General features: G+C 34.1%; 1 protein-coding gene and 1 long non-coding RNA gene across 3 annotated transcripts; both read left to right on the top strand.

Moving 5' to 3' along the window:
* The first annotated feature begins 6813 nt into the window (after positions 1 to 6813).
* On the top strand, positions 6814 to 16127 carry LOC138312327 (uncharacterized). Of its 2 annotated transcripts, XM_069253245.1 has the most exons (4): positions 6902 to 7037; positions 7251 to 7494; positions 13099 to 13158; positions 15092 to 16127. In XM_069253245.1, the coding sequence occupies exons 1-4, from the start codon at positions 6961 to 6963 to the stop codon at positions 15284 to 15286; spliced, it is 576 nt and encodes a 191-aa protein (XP_069109346.1). In that variant the 5' UTR covers positions 6902 to 6960; the 3' UTR covers positions 15287 to 16127. The 2 variants fall into 2 exon arrangements, with proteins under 2 accessions (XP_069109347.1, XP_069109346.1); XM_069253246.1 differs by lacking the exons at positions 13099 to 13158; positions 15092 to 16127 and adding an exon at positions 9661 to 13092 and having other exon boundaries at positions 6814 to 7037.
* Positions 16128 to 22206: 6079 nt separating this feature from the next.
* LOC138312326 (uncharacterized) lies at positions 22207 to 25264 on the top strand. Its single transcript, XR_011206919.1, has 3 exons — positions 22207 to 22384; positions 24683 to 24885; positions 25150 to 25264. It is a non-coding gene; the product is annotated as an uncharacterized lncRNA (long non-coding RNA).
* Positions 25265 to 25583: the final 319 nt, after the last annotated feature.

Genomic DNA, 25583 nt, shown 5'->3' with positions numbered 1-25583 from the left:
CTGAATAAATGCCCAGATGACGTTACTCATAAAAATAACGCCATTTCCATGTTTTTTTTGTGAAAGCATGTGAACTGCATTTGTTAAAACTGCACCTTAAGATGCGTACCAAATCAAATTCTATGGACCATCCATATTTGAATTGTCTCTAAAATTTATATCTGGACACCTCTTTGGAGTTTGTTTGGTATTGTATTATTAAGCATTTAATTCGGCGAAATTGTTTGTCTGAAACACGAAACGCCTGTATATAAGGACATTTTAAACCATTATGTTTCACCCTACGACCCCATATTTAAAAAAACTTAATCAATACATAACATTCTATAGTGAACAGATGGGATCATAACAGATACAAAAGTGTATGGCTATAATCTGTAATGTCTTCTAATGAATGTTAAAACTGTATCTACTATGATTAACTCTTTCATCTGCGTTTTGTCTTTTTAATTTTATTACACCTTCATTGGTTGGAATGAAAGTATTGCAATTCCATTAATTTCTGTTAAGCATCGTTATATTGAAGCATTAAGATATCATAGTAAACAAGGCCTTGTGTTAAGGTCATTATAATAATATACCCAGAAAATCATTTGGAAAATAAAGCAATACAAATATTTGGTTTTTGTGCGATATGTATTATTCTTGGTTTAATGGGAACCAACTTTGTCCCCACACTAATGGGTCTCGGCCCTGAATGGCTGTAAACACGGTCCAGAAGAAAAAAAAATTAATCCCATAACTATGCAGTTTCACTATGGAAAACCGATAGGCTCTCAACTTCGGGCTACTTTTCATAGCGCATTTTCTTTTAAATAGCATTGTGTTTACTATTTAGCAGGTAGTTACTTATTCAAAGTATAAAAACAATAGAATTATTGGCTCTCTATTTAGGCACTATACTTTATGGTGGAAAGATACATGTATCAACTACACACAATGTATGGTGGTAAGTTTTCCCTGAATGAAGACGAGGAAAAATGGTCACCACAGTATCACTATATATGCTAAAGTAAAAGGGATCAAATTAAGTTCCCCAACGCCTGACTGGATGTTTATCTTAGGTTGTTTCATTCTAAACCACTCTTAAGTTTAACTAAAGTTTAAAGCACGTTTTGTTATTTCAAAATTTGAAGATTAAAACTTAACTCGAGTTTTGATATAATACCATTATAAAACAACAGTTCCACTTTTTGGTGAACCTCTAATAATTATCGACTTTTAGATACTAAATTTTTGTTAATAATTATTATCAATTTTTTAATTAAATTTAAAAAATATGTGTGTGTGGTTTACTTAAATCCGTACAATGTGTTAACTTTTTAATAATGTTATTGGTCTTCTCAAAATTGAAATAAAGTTTTTTAAAAAAACCACTACGAGCATGCCACCCAATGTGAATCACTTAACTGTTGAAATCCTCAAAGAAACACAAATACCCAAAACATGCAAGAACAAAACATCCAAAACTAATCCAACTCGTCCAGACAACACAGCCACCGCCCACAAAGGAAACAGTTGTGCAAAAACCCCAAAGAAACCACATACGACAGACCCATTACATAAAAATCCCCCTCCCCTCAACCCAAAATTAAAATACTCCAACTAATTATCCGGTTCACACATAAAAACCACAATCCCCACAAAAACACGTTAATAGAAAATTCCCAAGGTAAACTATTCGACTAACCTAAAACCTACCAAAAAACCCCATCAAACAGTACGTAACGCATTATGTACGAAGGCCAAGAAGCAAAATACATTACAATGCATACCGCTAATCGACAACAAAAATTATACGCCATAGATTGTCCCAGTCTGACCGTTGCGTTCGACCTAAATTCAATAACCAATACCCCACAAAATAAACACCTGCACCAATACCACTGAAATTTATCTGTAACCTTGGTATCTTTTGTTTAATATCAAAGATATGTAATCGTCCTCATGATAAAACCTCAAACGTACGGTCGTAGTTTAGTAGTACAGATTGCAGTTCATTACATCGGAATCGAAGTACGTAAACTATATTTCGCCATTTTCCCCTTCGTCGTGCGTCTGTCCTACGTAGTGTTTCGAAAACAATAAACAATCATTCGGACCTTCATCCAAAATCATGCATAATCAAATTTCAACAAAGATATTTTGCAGAAATTCCACTAAGGCTTAATGCAAATCAAATATGCGAATTATAATTCCACTGCAGTGAAAGGCAGAGCTGATGAATTGTGATGGGGCCAAAGGGAGTTAAAATGTTTGACTGAAGAATACTTTCAAAAAGATCTATCACCTTGCTCACAGACACACTTGTATGTGAATAGAATCAAATGCTCTTCAAAGATAGAAAAATATTAGTCGCGTCCTTTGTCCTTTACGCAATTGTGAATTTTTATGACCTTAGGTCTCACGTTTCCCCTGTGGAGGGCGTTATGTTTTAATAAAGTTTATATACGGAAAGCAAAGAGTTATCAAATGTTGTCGAGAAATTAAATATTTTGAGATACCCGTTGAATCCTATTAATAAATTTCCTCCCATGACTGACCCAAGGGGGGGGCCTTAGGGACGGGGGCAAAAGGGGTCAATATGCTAAAAGAATTCAAAAAATCTTCTTTTGATATGCGGGAAATGGTAGAATCAAATACTCTTCATAGATGGAAAGGTCCACCTCCCGACATAAACGATACCCAGTCGTGTATCTAACTAACAACAAAAAAACATACAAGCCAGAGGACCATGGACCTATAACGGTCACCTTAATATTTGATTATATAGTTATGTCATTTACTAACCGACTAATGTCTTTTTGTTCATGAAATAGGAACATAGAACAAACAGGTCTACATACAAAGTTACAGTAAGATTGGGTGCATATTAACTCACCATTATCGTGTTAACAAGGTTCAATAATTATTTATCCCAAAGGGCAATTACTCCGTAATTTAAGTTAAAGTCGAATCAAGCTGAATTTTTTTCGAACTTGTCCAAGATCTTTCCAAAGGTAGTCTACGTACAAAGTTTCATTAAAATCAGTCATATTTACACAAGTTATCGTGTTCACAATGTCCGATAATAATTATTAGTGCAAAGGGCAATAACTCCGTAAATTACAATCGAATCATGCTTTATTTTCGAAACTCGTCTGATATATATTACAATGCTCAGTCTAACATATCAAAATTTTCATTAAGCAGTTAAGTATCTAAATCTATTTACTCAACAAGTTATCGCGTTCTAAACAACAAGGTAAAATGGTTAACTGGAGCGACGCACGGACGACCGGAAACTAGGTCACCATGAGACACTTTGATCAGGTGCACCTAGGAAATTCATTTTGCTTTTGTTGCATTGTGCACAATCAAGACTTAATTCCATTTAAAGAGCATAGAGTCACGGGATATTTTTGACAATTAACACGCAATTGACTCAATTAGATTATTTAAAATAATTTCGAACATTAGATTAAATTTTCTGGAATTAAAATAAAAAGCTCAAAACTTATTTCAATGGTGGTAATTATATAGAGTTAGATATTAATTTAGTAACTGACGAAAAACTAAAAATTCCCTATCTTACACTTTTTTACTAGATAAAAAATATCTTTACGTGAGCGGAGAGAGCATCCTCAGGTAACCTTTACAAAAAGTTGTGAATTTCGTTGCCACTGGGACTTGTGTAACCAAGTTTAACCCTTATTTTTTTGGGGAGGGTCAAATCTTCTATAATCTATATTGGAAGAATACACTCTTCATGAGCAGATATATATTTTGCCCTAATGTGTCTCATAGGAATTGTGGTCAAACCCTGGTTATAATTATAAGCCTGAGATATATAGCATTTTAACCATATTCATGGATAATACCTTTTGGTTCCGAACCCCAGGGGCCAGAAGGGGCAAAGTGGTCCAAAAGTGGGTCTAAAAAGGCTTTCATCAATTTTAAAAATCTTTCTTCCGACAATTAAGATGGCATAAGAAACTCCTATACACTCGATTGAAAAGTTCGTGTCATGGGTCCCAATAATTAAAAAAATGTGAAATATTTCAATGGGAATCTGGAAATTTTCCCACCTGGGGGGAGGGGGTCAAAATATACTAAAGTTTTCGTTTGGGAGATACGTAATTGTATGAATTCTTAATTTGCTTAATTTCAATAGGAACATGATTCAAACTTGATTAGAAACTGTATAGCACGTGATATGTGAAGCATTTATTTTAACAGATGGAGTCCATAGATTGGTCATCGCACGATCCCCCACGGTATCCAGAACGTATGGTCCTAAAGTTGAACAAATGTTGTCATAAATATTAAAAAATATCATGTGGAGTTCCAACTGATTTAATGGAAGCTCGATACTCTTCTAAGGGATAAAAAAGACAAATTTATAAACATCAACATTGACTGACTACTGACTTCAAGGGCCTGATGAGGCCAGAAACATCGTGTTTTTTAATGTCCATGTTTTTATTTTCTGTATCCGAACTCAGGTGTGCCCGTTAAGGGGCCCATTGGTCCCTCTTATTTTTATAGTGTTATCTCACTTGAAGTATGCTGTCACAATAGTTTTCACCAAATAAACATACCCACCGATGAACAACTACTTTTGTATGAAGCCCTTGGATAAGTGACACCCCTGCTCTCCCTCCCAAATGGTGGGATCATATAGAGGACAATATTTCGGTCATTAGCAATATTACAAAGCGACTTTTCTTACTAAGTATTTTTTCAATAAATAGGAGATAGCAGAGAATGGTGATCCGATATCTCCATAATACTTTCCAATTGTTGCTGAAAGTGTAGCCACTCGGGTGTAAAATCAAAACAAAAAGTATAAAAATGAAACAAAAAGTTATCACAGTTTGTTTGACGATAGCTTTTTCATCCTGAATGGTTCAGAAATATAAATCTTATGAGAAGCATTAGATAAATCGAGAGCAAATATACCCAGAAACTCATGGTCTTTAAAGTAAATAAATATTAAAAAACTCACTAGTTGTCTGTATGAATTGTGTATCAATGAAGTCCATTGCAGTAAGTTCAACATAAAACCATAAGGAAAATAGGAGTTTGAACTTATTATATGTAATCTCAGATTTTTCGTAGTGTATTTTGATACAGGTGCCAAAACTAAAATCTACAAAAGCAAATGGGGCAATTTCGACAATAAATTGAAAACAATGTCCACGAGGAGTATTAACACATGATAAATCGATACAACTGAGCATAAATACACTAGCTATTCCAATATTTTATCATTTAATTAACAACTTCTAACCAGATCGAGAGAGACACGAGCAACTGCTCTTTCAAATAACCTAAATACTTAACTTTTTTAACTTCATTTGGTGTCAAGTATTGACAAAGTAAAACAGGCACTCTATAAATAAATATTATAGTGAAGAAAGATTGGAAATAGTCAAATGTAAAATAAGTAGCACTGCACTTAATAGACAACATGGATACGTAGAGCTCTGAGGTTCACAATATAATAAATGGATCATTGTGTTTCAAAAGCCAAAATTGTTATAAATAATTATCCACATAAAATGTGAACGAAAAATGAGGAAAAGTATTTTTGAAAATGTGAAAAGCTCGGAATAAAGTTACATTATCCAATGGTACAAAAAGGTATAAAAATGTAATAAGGTGTTTGTGACCTTATGACTAAAGTAACAACGTTTCTTAAGAAGTTATGAACACTTTCAAATATTGTCAGATAAATTCTTATTATTTAAAGTTATATCTCCCTGCAAAGGACATGAACGATGGAAATTTGCCCACGAACCATTTTTAATTAAAACTAATGTTACCTGTAGCAGCATTAATGAAACCCTTGTAATACGTTAAAAAAAAAAAAAATCAAAAGGTCGCAGGGGTCCTGTGCTATGGCGCTAAATTAAAGTTGCCCAGTAGAGTAGTGTATGACATAGGGTTCCCCTTTTTGATCCAAAAAGGTATCAAAATAATGTTTTATGTAAATAAAAAAATATGTAGGGCAAAATGTAAACAAATAAAATTATTAAAATTATATTGATATGGATTTGAATCACCGCCCTATGTTCAATGACTTCGGGTTTTGTCGGATTCGGACATTGTAATACAACTGTGCTCTGCGTACTTTCGACAACGACCTGCACGTTTTTGACAGCCAGGTAACTAGCGTATGCGCACCTGTGTTTTTGTATACGTTTTCCTTCTGGTCTAATATGAGCAGATCATGCTGATGTATAATTTGTCCAAAGATTGAGTATTTGAACAACCAACCGCCATTTTTTTGTGAAAAAAAAAAAATAAAAATTTTAAAACTTTTCCTCTTTGGTTTGCATAACTGCGTTTTTACTCCGAGCATATGGTCGAGGACGGATGATCCTGGAACAGAACATTTCGGAATTGGTTCCGCAATCTTTCGGGAAGACTATTTATCATCACATGTTTACAGCGTTAAAAAGGAATTTTTTACTTTTAATAATTAAAAAAACTTCCAGTGCTTAGCAACATTAAAAAAAGTAGTAAAATTAGAAAGTTTAAAAACTCAGACAGACGGAGAAAAATATGTATACACACTTAAACAGTTTTTACTATGACAAAAAGAGCGGAAGTTATAGACCATAACAACTTTAGGGGACTTTATTGATCGAATCAACATTATTGTAGAAGTAACAAAATCGAAATGCAACTAACCTAACAAAACCCTTTTAAAGACCATGCACGCCGCATAACACGAGAGAAGTCCAGAAATAGAACGTTAATATTATCATCCAACCCCCAACCTATTTATGACATGTATAATAATTTAAATCAATTACCAATATCTTCCCTAATAGCTCAACCTTGCCCTCTACAGAGGTTGAACTTCATAGTCGACTTTTCTACTAATTATGTCAACTTTCTATACACCAGCATTCCTCCAAATCATTGGCCACAAAACTACTTGTTTCAGTCACGGCCCTTATTGCGAGCGTTATGCTACGGAAGATGTCCAGAAAAGCATATTCGCTGAAAGAATCTGGCTTGGAAGAGAGCATGAAAACGCATTCCAGGTAACACCATTTCAAATAAGAAGTATTAAAGAAATAATGATATTTATCACCTCATTGAAATAATAAGTTTGTTGTAAAAGATTTGTTTACCTGTCTTACTAAGCAAATACATTGTATACTATTAAATAAGAGTTAGAATGCAGCACTCTACATGCATTCCGTGATATTGGCCCAAGGTTGAAATAATTCAAACTGTATTCGATGTATTTTCAGCGTATTTTGCCAGAGAGCTATTGCCATTACACAAAAGTTGTATGACGATAACCCACAAGAAGCTATCGATACACTAGTAAAGAAAAATGAAAGTGCCGTTTGGGGAATCACAGAAAAACCCTTAGACTTTGCCCGGTCGAACAAAATGTATACATTTGTTGCACACCACGTTCCACAGAGAAGCTTTAACAGGATTTGGAAAGGAGGGCATATTTCTTCATCTAACGAATCGAGGAAATCCAAGGTAAGACTTTTGTCGTGATAAAGAATTCAGAATTTTTTTCTATTATAATACAAATTGAAGTATTCGTTTAACAACTAATTGATTCGTTTACTATTGATTAAATAAGCACATATTGCATTGTAAAAATACAAATGTGACCAAGGATATCCGCGATGTTGGTTATTTGGTTGGCTTGTAAAACATAACGATATTGTAACGGCTAGGGTCATTTAAGAGTGCCGTTCGGTGTATGCGATGTGTTGCGTATGGTTTTAACACATAGTTAGAGTATATATCAGCTGAACACAGAATGTTTACAAATTCCTTTTTGATCATCACAAATATTGTATTGTGTGTTGCTAACCGAGATAATTAAGACACTTTAATAACAGTAATATGTTTCAATATGTGGTAGAACGAATTTATTTTTTTTATATTATAAAAGATCAAAAAGTTGAGATAAGCACAATAAACAAAACAAATATGAGCAGATACACCGATATATGTATATATATATATAATAAGCCATGCCTTTGGTTTGATGGTTACGTAATACCTGGACCAGGATGTTATTTACCTGTATGCAACGTCATTCATCGAACTCACCTTTGTGTACCTGTAATTACCAAGCCTAGCTTTTTGGTGGATTATATCGGGAGTTTGCTATTGTCTTACTGTCAAGCAGGTTATGACATCCGTTAAATGGTGTGTGATTTGAATTATGGAAAACCTGCACAGCTACAAGATTATGTTCTAGGTTTTATGTTGACACCTTAAAATGTAGATGTGAAAGCAAAAGCAAATAAAATATCCCTGATCATACCTAGGACACCATACAAAAAAGTGTATGTATTATGTCGCACGCATGTCAAATATTAAAACATGTTGACTTATTCAGCAATAAAAATGGTTCAAAGAACTATTTCAACTAAAGGTTTAATCTTGAAAATTATTCCAGTTAAGGGAATTACGAATTAATTAAGAATTACAGAATCTTGGCATGTAACAAATCTGCACTTATTCTGTAATTTAGAAACATATATCAGAAATATCACTGATACATTTCTGCTTTAAATAATCCAGTTAACGTTATGGATTGAGTTTCAAAGGCAACAATACGGATATTTTTCCATTGAAGTTCGGTACATTACTCCAATATGAACAAAACTGACAACAGTCTACAATTCATTTTTTACTCAAAAACTATTCTGTGTTATGACAGAAGTTTGAAATAAAAACATGCTATCTTTCTAGATATAGTCATGTTTATATTTTTTGTGATTTTACTCGTTACAAGATAATGCTACATTATACTGTTTTTAAATACACAAAAAATTAGATAGTATGCTATCTAAACCTCTAAATAACCAATTCAATAGTTCATAAGTCAGCTACGCATACGTCCTTCTTCAGACTGATCAGAACATCATTTTGATACAGTCATCAAATTGGTCTAATTATGTAATCTAAAGTTTGAATTGCTGTTAATGGAATAAAACTGAAAATATCTATATCATAAAGCTAGAATATTATACATTTACTAGAAAAACTCAAACTGAAGACCTAAGGTATACCAGCGATGTACATTTGAACATGTATATATAGTACTATCGACGTCGCTGCCTATGCGTGCATTGTACAGTCACGCTGTATACCTGTATAGTAGACCTTGTGAAGCCGCGGACTAGTGTGAAGTCACAAGACCACGTGACAGCCTAGCCCATTATCTCTCAACAATACCCGTAAATCACGACCAAACCAAACGACAGCGCTAAAAGTTAGGCGATACGTTGGATGGGACTTGATTTTTCATTCATCTAAAGCAATTTCCTGACGTATTACCAACAACAAAATTGACTGCAAAGATCCTGAAACGATGGTCCATAACAGCCGTCCTTTGTGTTAATTACTGGACGTGGTGACCATGATAACTTGCGTAAATATTAAACAAAAACTTAGAAACTTTGTATGTAAGTCTTGAACGAGTACAAAAATAGGACTTAGTCGATAGTGACTGACAAAGTTATTGCCGTTTGCGATAGTTTTATTTGAGCTTGTGTAAAAACAAACATGAAATACAAACCGATGTCTTATTATACACGATCAATAGTTATTTTTCACATACAAATGGGTGTCTTTTTTTTTGCCCTGTAAACGTATTTTTTTATATTTTGTTCTACAATGCAGTATGAACAACTATCGTCGGTGAACAACATGAATGATGAATCAGAGGGCATGTGCGCGGCCGAGAGCGAGAACGGAGACGGGAATGTGACTAGAAGGGTTCAAGTCCCATACGGTTGATTTAGGCCTATTTGAATAAGATTGCAAATTATGCCCATAGGGCCTCAACCACATTTACCACTCTTATACAGGAATGTACAGAACTCCATCCCCCTAATGACCTTTTGTCAAGTATCAGATTATTAGACCTTACGTCATTTAGTTACAAAAGGAGTTGTCCCGCAGATCAGCAGATTTAAAACATGCTATTATCTTAATGGAGTGCATTCGTTCTTAAAAGCCAAAAGAAAAATTACATCAGTTAAAACATTGCCAGTTCTCACTTTTGAATTTCGAAAAAATGGTAATTTTAAACACTTAATTATAATTTATGATGACCTTGAGTCAAAATCTTAATTATAATTTATGATGACCTTGAGTCTTTTGACCGTCGCCGTCCGTTAACTTTTACTTGTGTCTATTACCTTGAGTAAATATTCAGTGAGCTTTTTTGAAAATATGTCCATACCTAACATTTATAGATCTCGGTAAAATTTGAGTTAGTGCCGTTTGCAATAATAATCATTATTGGACCTCACGTAAACAATAACTCGAGTCGGATAAACTTGTGCTTTTATTCCACTTCTGACGGACCTATTTCTAACTTGACCCAGAACTGTAACCTTCCGATGAGTGAAACGTCATTCAGTCCCGCTAAAAGGGACGTCACATTCACCGGAAGGGTAATGTTCTGAATCAAGTACGATGTTGGAAAAGTCGTATTGTGGCGCAATCTTTTCCGGGGTGCATTGCGTTCCCCACAATTTCACCTCTGTAAACGGCCTAGCGAAATTTCAAGATTCTTGTTGCGGAGGATGTTTTGAATTCCCAGAATGGTTTCCGATACGCCACGACATCACACTTGCATATTTTTTCAATAGGTGAAAATTGTCTACATATAATATTGAATGTTTAAAATCATTAAATAAATCAAATAAAAGCAGTGAAGTGAAAAGTATATGCTATCTCTGAGGTTTTTGCGGTCCCTGTCGTAAATGGGAATGGATTTTTAAACACCGGAAGTGCCGTTCGTCACTATAAATCATAAGACGGGACCCGGCCGGACCGAAATTCCGGAATTCTAAAAACATCGCATACGGATTTCCTTTAAACACACAATTTGGAGAAAATCATAAAAACAAACAGACATAAACCAGATATAATATCACAAAAACGTATGAACTGATGTGGAATGTTTTTTGGCGGCATGATTTTCAAAAAAAAAAATCAATTATAACCCATCTAAGCACTGGATGAAATGGGGGTAGGGTTGCGAGTTACAAACTTCAAGCTTACAAAATTGTGAAATTTTGATCGAGGACCTCGTGTTTTTATATGATATTTGAAAAACATATTACCTTGGGCATATCATATACAAATATTGTGAAATTGACATGGATTTTCATTTCCTTTTTGGCCTATTCATTGATTTTTTACTGGCAAAAATATGGCAAAACATGATAATTACGTATAGAAACGGTCCTGGGAAATAACAAAAATTAGTTAGCATTTGTAAAAATAAAATAGTTTTGTATATTGTTCTATCGTAAGAAAATTAGGACAAAAAATCAACAGGATCGAGAATACATTCACCCTAATATTACAGAAAACATAATTTTATGAATTTTTCTATTTTCGGTCAGCAAATTTGCAGGGATGGTATATTTCAAGCTCAAATATCTCAAAAAGTAGTTCGAGAACACCCATTTATCTTTATAGATTTGAAATCTACATGAAAAATGCAAGAAAATAAGACCTGTTAGAAAAAAATGACATGGGTTTTCCCAAAAGTATGGAGCTACCTTAATACATATTGTAAGTTTCCATTCATACCATTTTCTTGTAAACGACTATCACTTCTGACATGGTATAATTTGATCATGCAATATGAAACCAAATAATACTGAATTCTTTTGCGGATACACTAGATTTACTTGTAAGTAAATAGTCTCAATTTGCATACGACGTCCGCCGTTTCAAAAACAATCACTGTGACTTCATATATGAAGTGGGCGCAATGTATTAACAATCGTCATGACTTAATATTCTGTGACCCGAGGTCTATTGGCGATCAGTTCGTGAGCCGTTGACAGAGGTGAATGTGGGAATCGCAATGAGCCCTGGGAGAGATTGATGGCGGCGTCGTCTTTTTCTGGGCTCATGGAAGAGGTGTGTAGTGTCAAGTAATTCTGTGATGGATAAATATTGGGTTTTTTTTTTTTTTTTTTTTTTTTTTTTAGAATTTTCATATTGTTTCGGTGATATTACACACTGAATAGAATCACTGGTACTCTTTGCGAATGCTCTTATATATTTCCCACGGTAGTAAAAAGGAGTACACTCTCATTCGGTTTAGTGAATGGTTCTTTTTCTCCGCATCAAAGCTTATAGCTTCGAGCGAAACCAAGTGAAATAACTGGCAATTTGCTTTCGTTTTGACTGCCAAAAGGGTTGCAGGATAAACAGAATTCACGGTTAGTATCTTACAATACAAGTTTTATTTTGGTACTCGACACGGAAAGCAGAGAAATTAAAATGTTAGCTTAAATAAATATATGTTTGATAAAATTGTACAATATACCCATAAATTTGTTAGTAAAATAGGTTATTTATCAGTATGTGAAAAGAGTCATTACACTGTCATATTTTTGTGCAGCACAAATTATTAGTATTCCTCATATCTGTGATTAGTTAAAATACATCACATGGAAATAAAACATTGTATTGAAACATCGTAATACCCTGGGGCGCGTGTCCCCAAGGTGGCCGCCCATCTTCCACACGGAGTCGCCTCCCTTTCCGATTGTACAACAATGACGGACGAAGCGTAAAACGGCAATTTAAACTCATCGTGAATTTGAGTAATATTTAACATATTTGACTTTACCTCTTATTTCATTTGACAAAAGACATTTACTGTCCATATGTGATTGTATCTTCATCGTTCTCCATGACTTTCTATAGATTTGTTTACTTTCCACGATGATGTTCCTCAATAAAATGAATGAAGTGACAAACCCGACATTTCAACCATTTACTAAGACTTGTGGCAGTTAAATATGTATATATAAAATATAAAGATCGTCCTATGATTCGAACAAGAGATAAGCATATTTGGTATCAGTCAAGATATCTGTATATATCGCTAGTCTCATATTATTCTTGAGTTCTTCATTTTAATTCCGCTATCTGGCATGTTTTCTTATTTCTGTTATTACATTAAGATCATTATGAAAGAACTACACTGATATTCCATCGGTAAAATAACCGTTTATATATGGGAAAAGGCTTTCTTAATTTCATTTCGCTGTTACTCATTCTTTCTTTTAAATTAAAACATAGGGAAAAAATTGCTGCTGTGGTGCCGATATGAGTCCAAGAGTCCGGTTCTACTGTCACTATGTAAGTATTTCATTCTATATGGGTCAAGGAAGTAATATCAACAGTTATTTTCCATATAACACTGGATCCTTATAGACATATGTCTGTAGGATAAGAATTACTTTAGAGTAATAAATATAGGGCAAAGAAGTAATTCTAACATTGTGGACAAAAGATTGTCGAATTTTCGAGGCGATCTGCCCCTTTGTCAAGACATGAGAAGAACAAATACAATTACATGTTAAGGACGGTCACGGACGTACACAAAAACATAAACAATGAACACATGTAGAACATACAACTAATTGTAGGGACTGACCTAAGGGATCATTCAGATAATACGCATAGATATATCTGTATGTTCTATATGTGTTCATTGTTTATGTTTTGTATACGTCCGTGACCGTCCTTAACATGTAATTTTATTTTAAAATTACTTCTTTGTCCTATATTTCATTCTATAGATACACTGACATATTGACAGCTGCTTAACTAATAAAATTTATCGGCAACATAAGACCTATACAGTTCTTTACAGTCTAACCCACATTATAAAATCACAATCATCTGCAACAGGGTCAAAATATCCGCGATTTTTGTGCATGCGCTGACTTAGTGATTTAATCATCAATTAACACATTGACGAACTCTCTTCGTGTAAATAAGCACACGTATACAAAGTTACTTCAGCTACTTGGATTTTCAGTATTTAACCCAAAAAGAGTTAGTTAATATATAATAACTAACTACGTACCCGATCTTACAGTAAACGTTCTTTTATGCAGAAACAAATTAGATTTATAATATATGCACATATATTTCTGCTTTGTGTAATTCATTTATGAATGCCTACATTGTCTTGAATAACTTTGAATAAATATTTAAGTGAATAAACCAGTTTTCTAAAAGCAGCAAGGCGGATTTAAAACTTTGACGGGTACCAACCGCGTAAATATCGTCTTTGTCAATAAGGAACCCTTTGCAGTTAGGTAAATAGGATAAACTTTAAATAAAATTGGATCAAAGCAGTTTTTTTCATTATGGTAGGTTGTCACTAGAATTATGTAATAAGATAAGAAAATATTAACGAGTATTGCACCTTCGCAGCACAATGTCAATAGTAGCTATGTAAATATATTTAATAAGTTTACCAAGTGTGTCAACAATACGTGTGTGTCAGAAGAACGACCAACCTGAGTTATTATGTCTTCACATGTACAGTTTGAGGTTTTGGTTTGTGTGCAATTAGGATTAAAATATATGTAGCCTTATCAAGTATACACATTCACAATATTTCAAAAATGATTACATATAGTATATTTGACCTTGTACGTAATCTTCAGTCTTATGTATTTAAATATTGATAAACTTTGCAACTTATTAGTAGCACTTAGCTTATTTTCAAATTACAAACGTAAAGTATATTTTAACTATTCGATAAATTCGTATATTTAACGTTTTGTTTATGAAGTTATTGATTAACTGATTTATTCAACAAGTTGTATTCTTTTCATCATTGATTATGTTAGGTTTTTATGATTAACATTTGACTTGAATTAAAGAAGGGAGGTAATTCTATAAGCAAAATTAATCTTAAAAGCAGTTACACAGAAGCCCGCTTATTAAATCTTAAGGTTCACTTGACATCCATTATACATAGTCGGGTTAGACTGTATTATAACAAACTACTAGAAACAAACCACTGAAGAAATCCTATCCTAAGTAATTCAAGATTGTCGCAATCGCATTCTATAGTAAGTTTTTTCAATACTTTATTTGTAATCGTTCATACTAGATAGATTTTAGAATGCACTCAGGAATTCAAGATGGATTATAAATGTACAGTGTATTGAAATTGGTCACAATCTTGTATAATTTTTGAGTTGTATTTCTAGTGTTTTCGTGACAATATGTAGTTACTTATGATACTGACGTGTCTTTATTGTTTCTTCAGGTCATCTTCTGTGCGTTCCTTTTCTGCCTTAGCGCTTTTGTCCTGACGAACATCACGAGGGAATTCTGGCCAATCAACAGGAAATCGGTATATGAGCTTTGTGTGTACATCTGGCTTGGGGCCGACATCTTCGAAGAGTATGTACCATCAGCAATCGCCATGTGCTGCCGGGTGAGATCCTTTCCGTGTACTTAAAAGAGATAAATTTTCTACAAACTGTTGTTCGTCACACAGCAATAGATAGGTCTTATCTGATAACAAGAGGCATGGGCCTCAACGGTCACCTGATATTTGATACAAATTAGTTATGTAATTTACAAGCCAACTGATGTCTTTTGTTCATGGAATAGCAACATACAACTAATAGGTCTATATACAAAGTTTCATAAAGCTTGGTGTCTATTCACTCGATCATGTTATCGTGTTTCACATGGTTCAATAATTATTATTACAAAGGGCAATAACTCCGTAATTAGGTTATAGTCGAACCAAACTGATTTTCGAACTCATCCGAGATCTTTTCAATGTTAATCTACATTCGAAGTTTCACTAATCTGGGTGCATATTAACTCAAGTTATCGTGGTCACAAGGTCCAATAATAATTGTTAGTGCAAATGGCAATAACTCCATAAGTAAATGTCGAATCATGTTGATTTTTGGACTCGTTCGAGAACTTGCCAAGGTTAGTCTACATACAAAGTTTCATTAAGCTCAATTTATATTCGTGATCACAAGAAAATGTTAAAAGACGACGAACGACGGACGACGCAAGACGCACGACAACGGACAAAAGACTATCGCAATAGGTCATCATGACTTATTGTCAGGTGACCTAAAAAGCTGATGTTTGTATTTATTACTTCAGAAATATAAAACGTTAGCTATGTCCGTTATAACTCGAATCTCACCATATCCATCCGTCCATCTGTTAACAACGCTTTTTTTTTCCTCAATGAATGTTTCCTGGGGAACTTACACTATTATATTTTGAAATATTTCTAGTAACAAAATGAATGGCCGACAGACAGCTTCATTGCATTTTGAAAAATGGCGTTTGTTATTGCTATTTCTCAAAAAGCACTGAAGGGATCTGGCTCCAAGTTCATCGTAGGACTGGAAAAAAAACTTATGCCTGATATTAGTTTTACTGTTTCTTCTTCTTTGACCCAGTATTTACTCCGACACATTTACCAAAAATAACTGCACGGATATTATACTTATTATGCATATTTTTCATAAATTATGCTAAACGTCAATCCACATGGCCACTATTTCCTTGCATATGATTGGTAGTGATTAAGATATTGTATTATTTTCAAATGATCACGCATTATAATTATCACTTGTTACTGCTATTATTTCTTCCACTTTCTTCCGTAACGAAGCTTTTCGGAACTTTTCTAAGAAACTACTTGGTAAATCATCACGAAACTTGAAAGATGACACCTCAAGTGTACTTCAATTTAAAGATTTTGGTCTCCGATTTTTTTTGTGAAAATTGGTTTATAAAGGTAACATATTGGAAACGTTTTGAAACGTTAAAGTGAAAGTGACAGAGGCCTAGTAATTTTATTTCTTTTATTTGAATTACCATCTTCCAGTATAATTAGGTTATCAGAAAATACCCTTTATTTTCTCTTGTAATGGGACATATATGAAATAAAGAAATAACAACTCGGTTGTGTTATTTCCATAAAATGTCCTTTTTCGTATTGCATAATTCTATATTCGGTTACTAAAACATATGGCCGCGCCCTTGCCTTTAAGGTCTTGCCTTCAGTCGTATTATCAGAAACGTTTCTATTCAAATGCTGTAATTATGAATTAGGTTGGCATTCAGTCATGATATTCAAATAAATTTTCTTGCTTTCAAGCTAATTAAACTGTTTGTATACGATTTGTATCTCGCGGCTTCTGACCAGGTTTTTACTAAGTTGCTTCAAGCATAGTATTTAGATACATAAGCAAATCACGTCATCTTGCAGGATAGTCATGTTGCAAGAACGCTTGAATGTGTGTTACAAGCATTGCCTGTAGAAACGAATAACGGAAAAAGACCAGATTTTGATATCACTTGTCCGAAAAATTATGGTTACGCAGCGCTTGCATCCTTTGAGATTTAAGTGTAGAACAAAAGCATTCATGGTACAAATATTCTGAAACCCGAATGACGGTAATAGACGGTCGCATTCTCCAACAATTAAGCATCCATTTTGAATGAAATCTGGTTCGATTTACTGGCGGAACAAACATATATCTGTATTATACCATGATAGAGACATAATTGTTATTTCTTAGAAGAACAGCATCTTGTAACCATAAATTCATGTACCAATTAATATAAGAAAATGGGTAAAATCACCGAAAGTACCCGACCAAGTGTGTTCAAGATAAATACAACCTAGATTAACCTGTAAATAAAAGGACCTTTTGAGAACAATGGATATGACAGTTTTAACTTTTGACTAAATATATATCCTTAAAACTAATCACCCAGTGACATCTGAGAAATCTGGGAAAGATAGTGCCACATGACCCAATATTACTGTCACCAAGTTCGCGTCAGTAATGCCGTCTCCTGACCTCGCACACAAATTATACAAATAGCTGCCAACAGAAACAACTTCAAAGTTGATTAACCTATATCATCATTTTGTCTTTTATTTAACTTCAAATATTATGGCACGAAAGAGGTAAACCTATTCTTGGTAGTTCCACATCAAGGCTTTTTTAGGGAAATCTAAATACTTGTTGGTGCTTTATTTTTGTAGAGGGTGTCCAATTCAACTGAATCTGCATAGTGGAATAGAACGCATTAGGATAAACAGTAGATAATTCCAGCAATCATCACTATCACTTGGTTAAATATCGGAAATTGTGATCAGTAATAATATTTCGTACAAGTTTGAATTTCAAGGTTAGGTATAAGGGCCCGGATCACCGTTACCGTTATAAGTGTTTCCCTGAATTGTCAACCAAATTCAGTTTATGAATAAGTTGTAACACAACATATCTAATAAAAAGACTATGACTAAAGTTGTTTCAAGGTGCAGATGCAAATTAAGTTTACTGGTTAACATTGAATGCTATATCCTTGAAAACGTTTTGTACCATATTGAATTTCGTATCTCACCAATCTAACCACGGTCATTTACTCCCGAATGGAACAGAGTTAACATAAATATAGATTTTGCTTTCAATGGCAAGTTCTAGACCAGAATGTTTTGAAGGATCAAGATTTGTTCTAAAGAAAATGAAAAAACAAAACATGATCAGTAGTTTGCTATAATTATCCCTAACGATAGTTCAACTAACTTGTAATCGTAAAGTCCACCTATAATATTTAGCTAAGGAAATGTCGCAGTAACTATCTAGGTTATGGTACTGGGGATTTGCTAGCGAGATAGATTATGAAAGTTCCTATTTTCTAATCAGATATGTAATCCTCGTTCACCTTATGATAGACAATTTATTGGTCAACGAGCGTCCTTGATGTATGTTAAAAAAACGTCAAACTAGATTAAGAACTAAAGGTTTGTTCTATTAATACTCCGTATTATAATACGATATTTTGGTCATTGTAGGTATCTCAAGATGAGTGATCACAGGCCATTGATGTGAGTCACTTGGGTTTGTAATCAGAGCGCATCCCGACATAAAGAAAACCAAACATTGCATTAGCCTGAGTAATAACCAATTTTTTTATTAACGTTTATTAATCGTAAATGATCATAACAGGCATAACTCATCACGGTTATTTGCATTTATTCATCAGTTCAATTAAACCTAATTCATATGACAATTAACTGTTAACAGAAATTTTAAAAAAGACCGTTTGTAACATGTAACGTGGCATAGTGGAGTGCGAAAAGGAGACATGTAGGTCACTGTAAGTGCAACTTCAGGAACGTCCAGATGGAATTTGGTATCGCATTTTATTAATTGTTTATTATACATGCTGATTGTCAAAAATATGTGCCGATCTAAAAATGCCTATGAATATAATTCTGGGTCGGGAAAGAATTTTATATATGCCAGACTGACTTTACAGGCTATCGGCTTATTTCTTAATGTAGCTCGAAGGTGCTTCACAGTCCTTACTAGATGTACAGACTCCCACTTGGGCCCAATCAGTCATCATGTATAGAAAAGAAGGGGTAAGTTATAATCGCATTATATTCCTGTCCCTACGACCTACGTAGTGAAAAAAGTAGAAGATGCATTCTATGTATCTTAGTATATGGTTATTGGGTAAGAATACATAACATTTTGTTAATATGTTTGCATCGCGATCAAGTCAATTTTAAGTTATAATAATATATGAGTTGTTTGCAATTTTTGTCACCAATAAGGAAGCAGGGGATGATGTCCATTAGTGCAGCAAGAAGAGAAACTCCATGCGGTTTACATAACATCCATTGGTTGGTAATTTGATCTCCGTAGTGTGTGATAGGATGAATTTTCTTATCCGGAATCCATTGTACGCTAGAGATCCAACCTCTGTACCCGACCACTACGACAATTTTTCACATGCTCACGAGTATTCAGCAATGGGAGACTTTGGGAAAATCAAACTTGTCTCCCATATAGTGGTTCCTACTATTGTGGCGAATAATATAATATACGAAAACTGAAGGAGGATTATATCCTATAAAGACAACAAGTTACTAAGCTGATAAAAATTGCAACGAACTATCATCCTTTCTGTGTCCATTCAATATTTGGCCTTTAATTACTGTGTAACAAGATGGACATGTATTGGTGATCACTCACACGATTAATTTTTTACAGTTGTTAGGTTCACCGTAGACCGTAAATCATACAAATAATCATATTTCTATGGGAAATCGTGATTTTGTTCCGGCGTTCGTCGTCACTGTCTAAGTGCACTTCTTACGGACCGTTTTGCTTCTATAAACTATTTGTACATTTTCTCGGACTTCAAATTCCAAATGAAATTTCTGCACAAAATTTCTCTAAGGTATATAAAGGCCAATCACAACTGTAAAGTAATATGGCACCCAACATATGGCCCCACTTCCACACCTGAGAAGGAGGGACTGTGTTCGGTGTGCCTCATAATGGTAAATATTGACTAACATCTTCAAAAATGTCCTATCTCCACTCGCAGATTGGTAGCAGAATTCAAAAATGTACTCTTAACATACAATCGATAAGTTCTTAAAGGCCCTCAACAAACAGCTGTGAATATTGGTGAGTTGTAGGGTCTCAGATTTCCCATAGAGGGGAGGGGTTCAAATAAAGTTTATACTAAAGGAACAAACACGTTTATATATTAGCCATTAATATACTCAATATACATAGAAATGAGATATCAAAATATTAGGTCAGAATATTAGCATAGTTGATTGCATTTTAACAATCGTATCATAGTGATCCTGGCTGACCCCCAAGGGCTAGAAGGGCGGGGCCAAAAAGGGGTTAAAATGGCTACAAATTATGAAATCTTCTTAACTAACAAATTTGATGGAACCAAATACTCTTTATAGATTGAAAGATTTTAAGGCTCTTTACAAAAAATTATTAATTTAATGACCCGAGGGGTCAAAGTTAGAACCCAACGCACCTTAAAAACTCAACAATCCAAAACCTAGGGATATAATCTAAGGAACACAATCTAGGTAAACATATTTATCCTGCAACTGCCCCACATTCTGACGGATAGCTACTGCCGGATAAACTTCTGCTTTATCCGTCAATACGAAATGCTTTATTCTTCAATACAATCACGTGATATTGTTCCATATCTGACGGAATATTTTCTAACTTGACCCCGAAATTTAACCTTAAGGAGAATGAAACGTGATTCAGTCCCGCTAAAAAGTGACGTCACATTCACTGGAATAACGTCATTTATACGATATCGAAAATCTCGTATGGCGGTGTCGTCTTTTTCTGGGCTCAGTAAAGGTATGTACTGTAAAGTAACTCATTGATGGGTAATTATTGTTTTTCAGTATTTTCAACATTGTTTCAGTTATATTAGAGACTGAATAGAAATACTATTACTGTTTGCGAATGCGCTTATATATTTCTAAAGGCATTAAAAAGGAGTACACTCTCATTCGGTTTAGTGAATGAATATTTTCCTGTGCATCAAAGATGCCAAGCATATAACTGGCAATTTGCTTTCGTTTTGAATGTCATAATAATTGCAGGATAAACAGAATACACGGTTAGTATCTTACAATACAAGATTTATTTTGGTGCTCGACACAGAAAGCCAAGATGACTCGAACAAAGCCTCGTCATCTCGGCTTTCCTAAAGCTCGCACCAAAATAAACCTTGTATTGTAAGATACTAACCGTGTATTCTATATATAGGTTCTCACTGTGAACGAGAAACAAGTTTTGATAAAAAATTCGATCAATTTTAAACTCAAACTAATGCAACAGGAACCATTTAGGCTTAAAGGTTTCTATTATGACACCGTTTGCACATACATATATATTGTATCAATCACCATTTGCGATATATGTTTACCAACAAAGTATACAAAGTCGTATTAATGTAAATTGCATACGGCAAAAAACCTTATAAATTCTATTTAGTGACAATTTATTAACCATACTGATTTTCACAAATTTTCGGTTCTGACTTACGGTTTTGACCTTAGATAATAATATCGTTGATCACGAATATATTTGATATGTTATTAGAAATCGTACCATAGAAACTAAAACACAATGAAATTGTTTCTGTTGCATTTACTTTGAAGTTTGAACATTTTTCGCGTATTGTGACTAGACTTAATGTACGCATGTAATTACACTATTAGAGACTCTGAAAATGATAGGGATATGAGGAAAAACTGGTGAACTTTTGTATTTGGGGAAAAAATTCCCCACTATGCACTTAAATTTACTTACAACACTAGAGATACAAAGGCATTAAATTGTGCCCATGTAAATTGCTATCACTATTTACATGTCTTTTTTCTAACATAATCGAATGAATAGTCTGTTTAGTGAAAAATCAACACTGTCCGTGTGTGGTATCCATCAAATCAGAAAAGTGATAATAAATAAATAAATAAAATAAAATAAAATAAGGTTGTATGATCCTTGATCAGCATTTTGTTACATTAACATTCTAATATATTTTCAGGGAAAGACTCCACCGATAATTGCTCCTTCATTGAAACTGAGTACATGAATAACCCAGATGTAGAGAGATGCCCGCGACGTGACTTCATGGTTTCCATAATGTCTGGATTCTTTGTCTTGATACTAAACCTTCTGCTGGTGAATCTTATCATTGCTATGTTTAGGTAAGAATCGGCAATGACGCAATTAGTATACATCGAACATGCACAGTTGGTGTTCAACTTATTCACTGACTTCACATGTTACAGAGTTCACTGGCTTGGGGATAGGTATTGTGACTTTATTTTTTGTGAAAAAAACATCTCGCCATTCTGTAAAAGTATTATATTTTTCGACATTTAAGTTATATTTCATGTAATTTCTTTCACTCTTACAAACTCTTGTAAAACGCATAATGTATGAATATAGATACATATATGTGATAAAATCCATTGAAGAACCAACGTACCATTGATATAAGAGAAAATATTGGATGAAATATCATGCATCACGTGACCGACATTGGCGATATCCATACAGATCAGAGCCTCCCAATTCGCATCATGTGACCAACTTCGGCGATATTCGTTCAAATCCGAATAGATCGGAACAGCTCAGACCTTTCCGAGCTATGTTTAAGACGTGTATAGGAGAAAAAGTAATATATATATATACTGAATGATTTATAAAAGTCGGTAAATATGGATTGTTTATTAAAATATTTTACATGATTTTTCTATGACAAAAAAGAGCAAGTCATAGGCCATACAACTTTAATATCGAAAACACATGACCGACAAACAAAGGTATAGTATACGGGAGGATAATCCGTTTAGACATTTTCCCCTATTGTTATTTGTTTCCTAGTGTATTGCTGTATCATAAAAATGGAGAAATAATTGCATTAGTATTTCCTCAATATTTTCTAACAATTTTTTCTGATATACTTGTACTTCTATTTTTTAGCCCACCATCATCAGATGGTGAGCTATTCAAATCGCCTTTCGTCCGTTGTCCGTCGTCCGTCCGTCCTTCCGTCCGTTAACAATTCTTGTTACCGCTACTTCTCAGAAAGTACTAAAGGGATCTTTTTCAAATTTGATATGTAAGTTCCCCTAGGGCCCTAGTTGTCTATATTGCATTTTGGGACCAATCGGTCAACAAAAATGGCCGCCAGGCAGCCATCTTGGATTTTGATAGTTAAAGTTTGTTACCGCTATTTCTCAAAAAGCACTGAAGGGATCTGTCTCAAATTTCATGTGCAGATTCCCCTAGGGCCCTAGTTGTGCATATTGCATTTAAGGACTGATCGGTCAACAAAATGGCCGCCAGGCAGCCATCTTGGATTTTGATAGTTAAAGTTTGTTACCGCTATTTCTCAGAAAGTACTGAAGGGATCTTTCTCAAATTTCATATGTAGGTTGCCATAGGGCCGTAGTTGTGCATATTGCATTTTTGGACCGATCAGACAACAAGATGGCCACCAAGCCATCTTGGATTTTGATAATTGAAGTTTGTTACCGCTATTTCTCAGATAGTTATGAAGGGATCTGTCTCACATTTCGTGTGCAGGTTCCCCTAGGTACCTAGTTGTGCATATTACATTTTGGGACCGATCGGCCAACAAGATGGCCGCCAGGCAGCCATCTATGTATTTTGATAGTTAAAGTTTGTTACCCGCTTTTTCTCAGAAAGTAATGAAGGGATATGTCTCAAATTTCATGTGCATGTTCCTCTAGAGGTCTTGTTGTGCATACAGCATTTCCGGACTGATCGGTGAACAAGATGGCCGACAGGCCGCCATCTTGGATTTTGATAGTTGAAATTTGTTACCGCTATTTCTTAGAAAGTACTGAAAGGATCTGTCTCAAATTGTATTTGTAGGTTCCTCTAGGTCCCTAGTTGTGCATATGGCTGACGGCAGCCATCTGCATTTTGTAATTGAAAGTTTTATTACACTATTTCTCAGAAAGTACTGTAAATAATCTGCAGGAGGATAAACCGTTTAGACATTTTCCCTATTATTATTTGTACCGTAATATATTGTTTTCAGATCATAGAAATGGAGAAATGTATGTATTGCATCAGTATTCCCTCTATATTTAAACAAATTGTTCTCTTATACGTGTACTTCTATATTTTTTAGATAACTTGACGAAATTGAAACCTATAATTTTATGATGTTTTGTGTATAATAATAACGATATAATTATTTTTATTGATATTAACATGCAGCGGAATCACTATTAGAAGTTATTAGAATTACAAGTTTTACTGTATATACCACATGTAAGTATACACCCTCCCCTTCTCACTCACGCAACCACACTTTCTTAGTTAAAAAGAAGAATGCAGAAAAGAAACGTTTTACCTTTGTTTGTGGGGAAAGAAATGGCGACGTTCAGATTGTTTTGTCTTTCGTATCGAATATGTCTTTTCTTCAAATACATCGTAGAGTATAATTTGAATCCCTTTTTTTACAGTTTCCGGTTTAGCGAAATACAAGATAATGCAGACCTTTACTGGCGGTTCCATCGAAGTCGCGTGATCATGGAATATCGTGATAGGACACCTGTACCATTAAACATCATTTTTAGGTTACTTGAGTTATTGACGTTTATATGTTCAAAATGCTGTTGCAAATGCTGCGCTGGAAACAACTCTGGAGAAAACAGTTCACAAAATGGTAAATTTACTGTAATTGATAACTTTTGACTACAGATTAGAACTGTTGTATTGGAGGAAAAGTTAAAGAGGACAATTTGCATCAAATAACCAATGTAATGTATCAGGTTGAATAGAAACACGAAATATAGTTTTGAAAAAAAAAAAAAAAAAAAAAAAGAAAGACATCAGTCTGTTCGGTTTTTTTTTTTCTCCTTCTTTATTTCTTTCCCTTTTTTAACTTTTGTTTGTCTAAGATAATTGATGTACCTACTTTCACTTACAGTCAAACGTCGTTTAAAGCAAGAGATATTCGCCCGCGGTTGGAAGTCCAGGTAAGTAAAAATATACCATTTAGATCAATGTTTCTATAATAGAAATTGGTTGTCAAACTACTCTACTAATTGCTAAATGTACATGTATACCCATTCTATAATATGATACCGGGTATTACAGTTTATTTTTTATAAAATCATTTGTAAAACATTTCTACATTTTTTTATATATATTTACATTTTTAGGTTATCATAACCCTTTTCATCCAAACGATGTCTTAATACTCGAAAGGCAGTACTCATATTGTAGCATGCAGGAAAGAAGGGCTACAAATTAAAAGTTTCAAATAAATTATCTTGACTTTCATTTAAGGCCATATGGGTCAAAAAGGCTAATTCATGTTAATCACTAAGAGGCTTAGTAACCTACTATTGGGTTTGTGGC

The sequence above is a fragment of the Argopecten irradians genome, unplaced genomic scaffold, assembly GCF_041381155.1.
Source record: "Argopecten irradians isolate NY unplaced genomic scaffold, Ai_NY scaffold_0274, whole genome shotgun sequence".
NCBI lineage: Eukaryota > Metazoa > Mollusca > Bivalvia > Pectinida > Pectinidae > Argopecten > Argopecten irradians.
The sequence above is the reverse complement of the archived record's forward strand: the minus strand, read 5'-3'. Positions and strand labels throughout refer to the sequence as shown.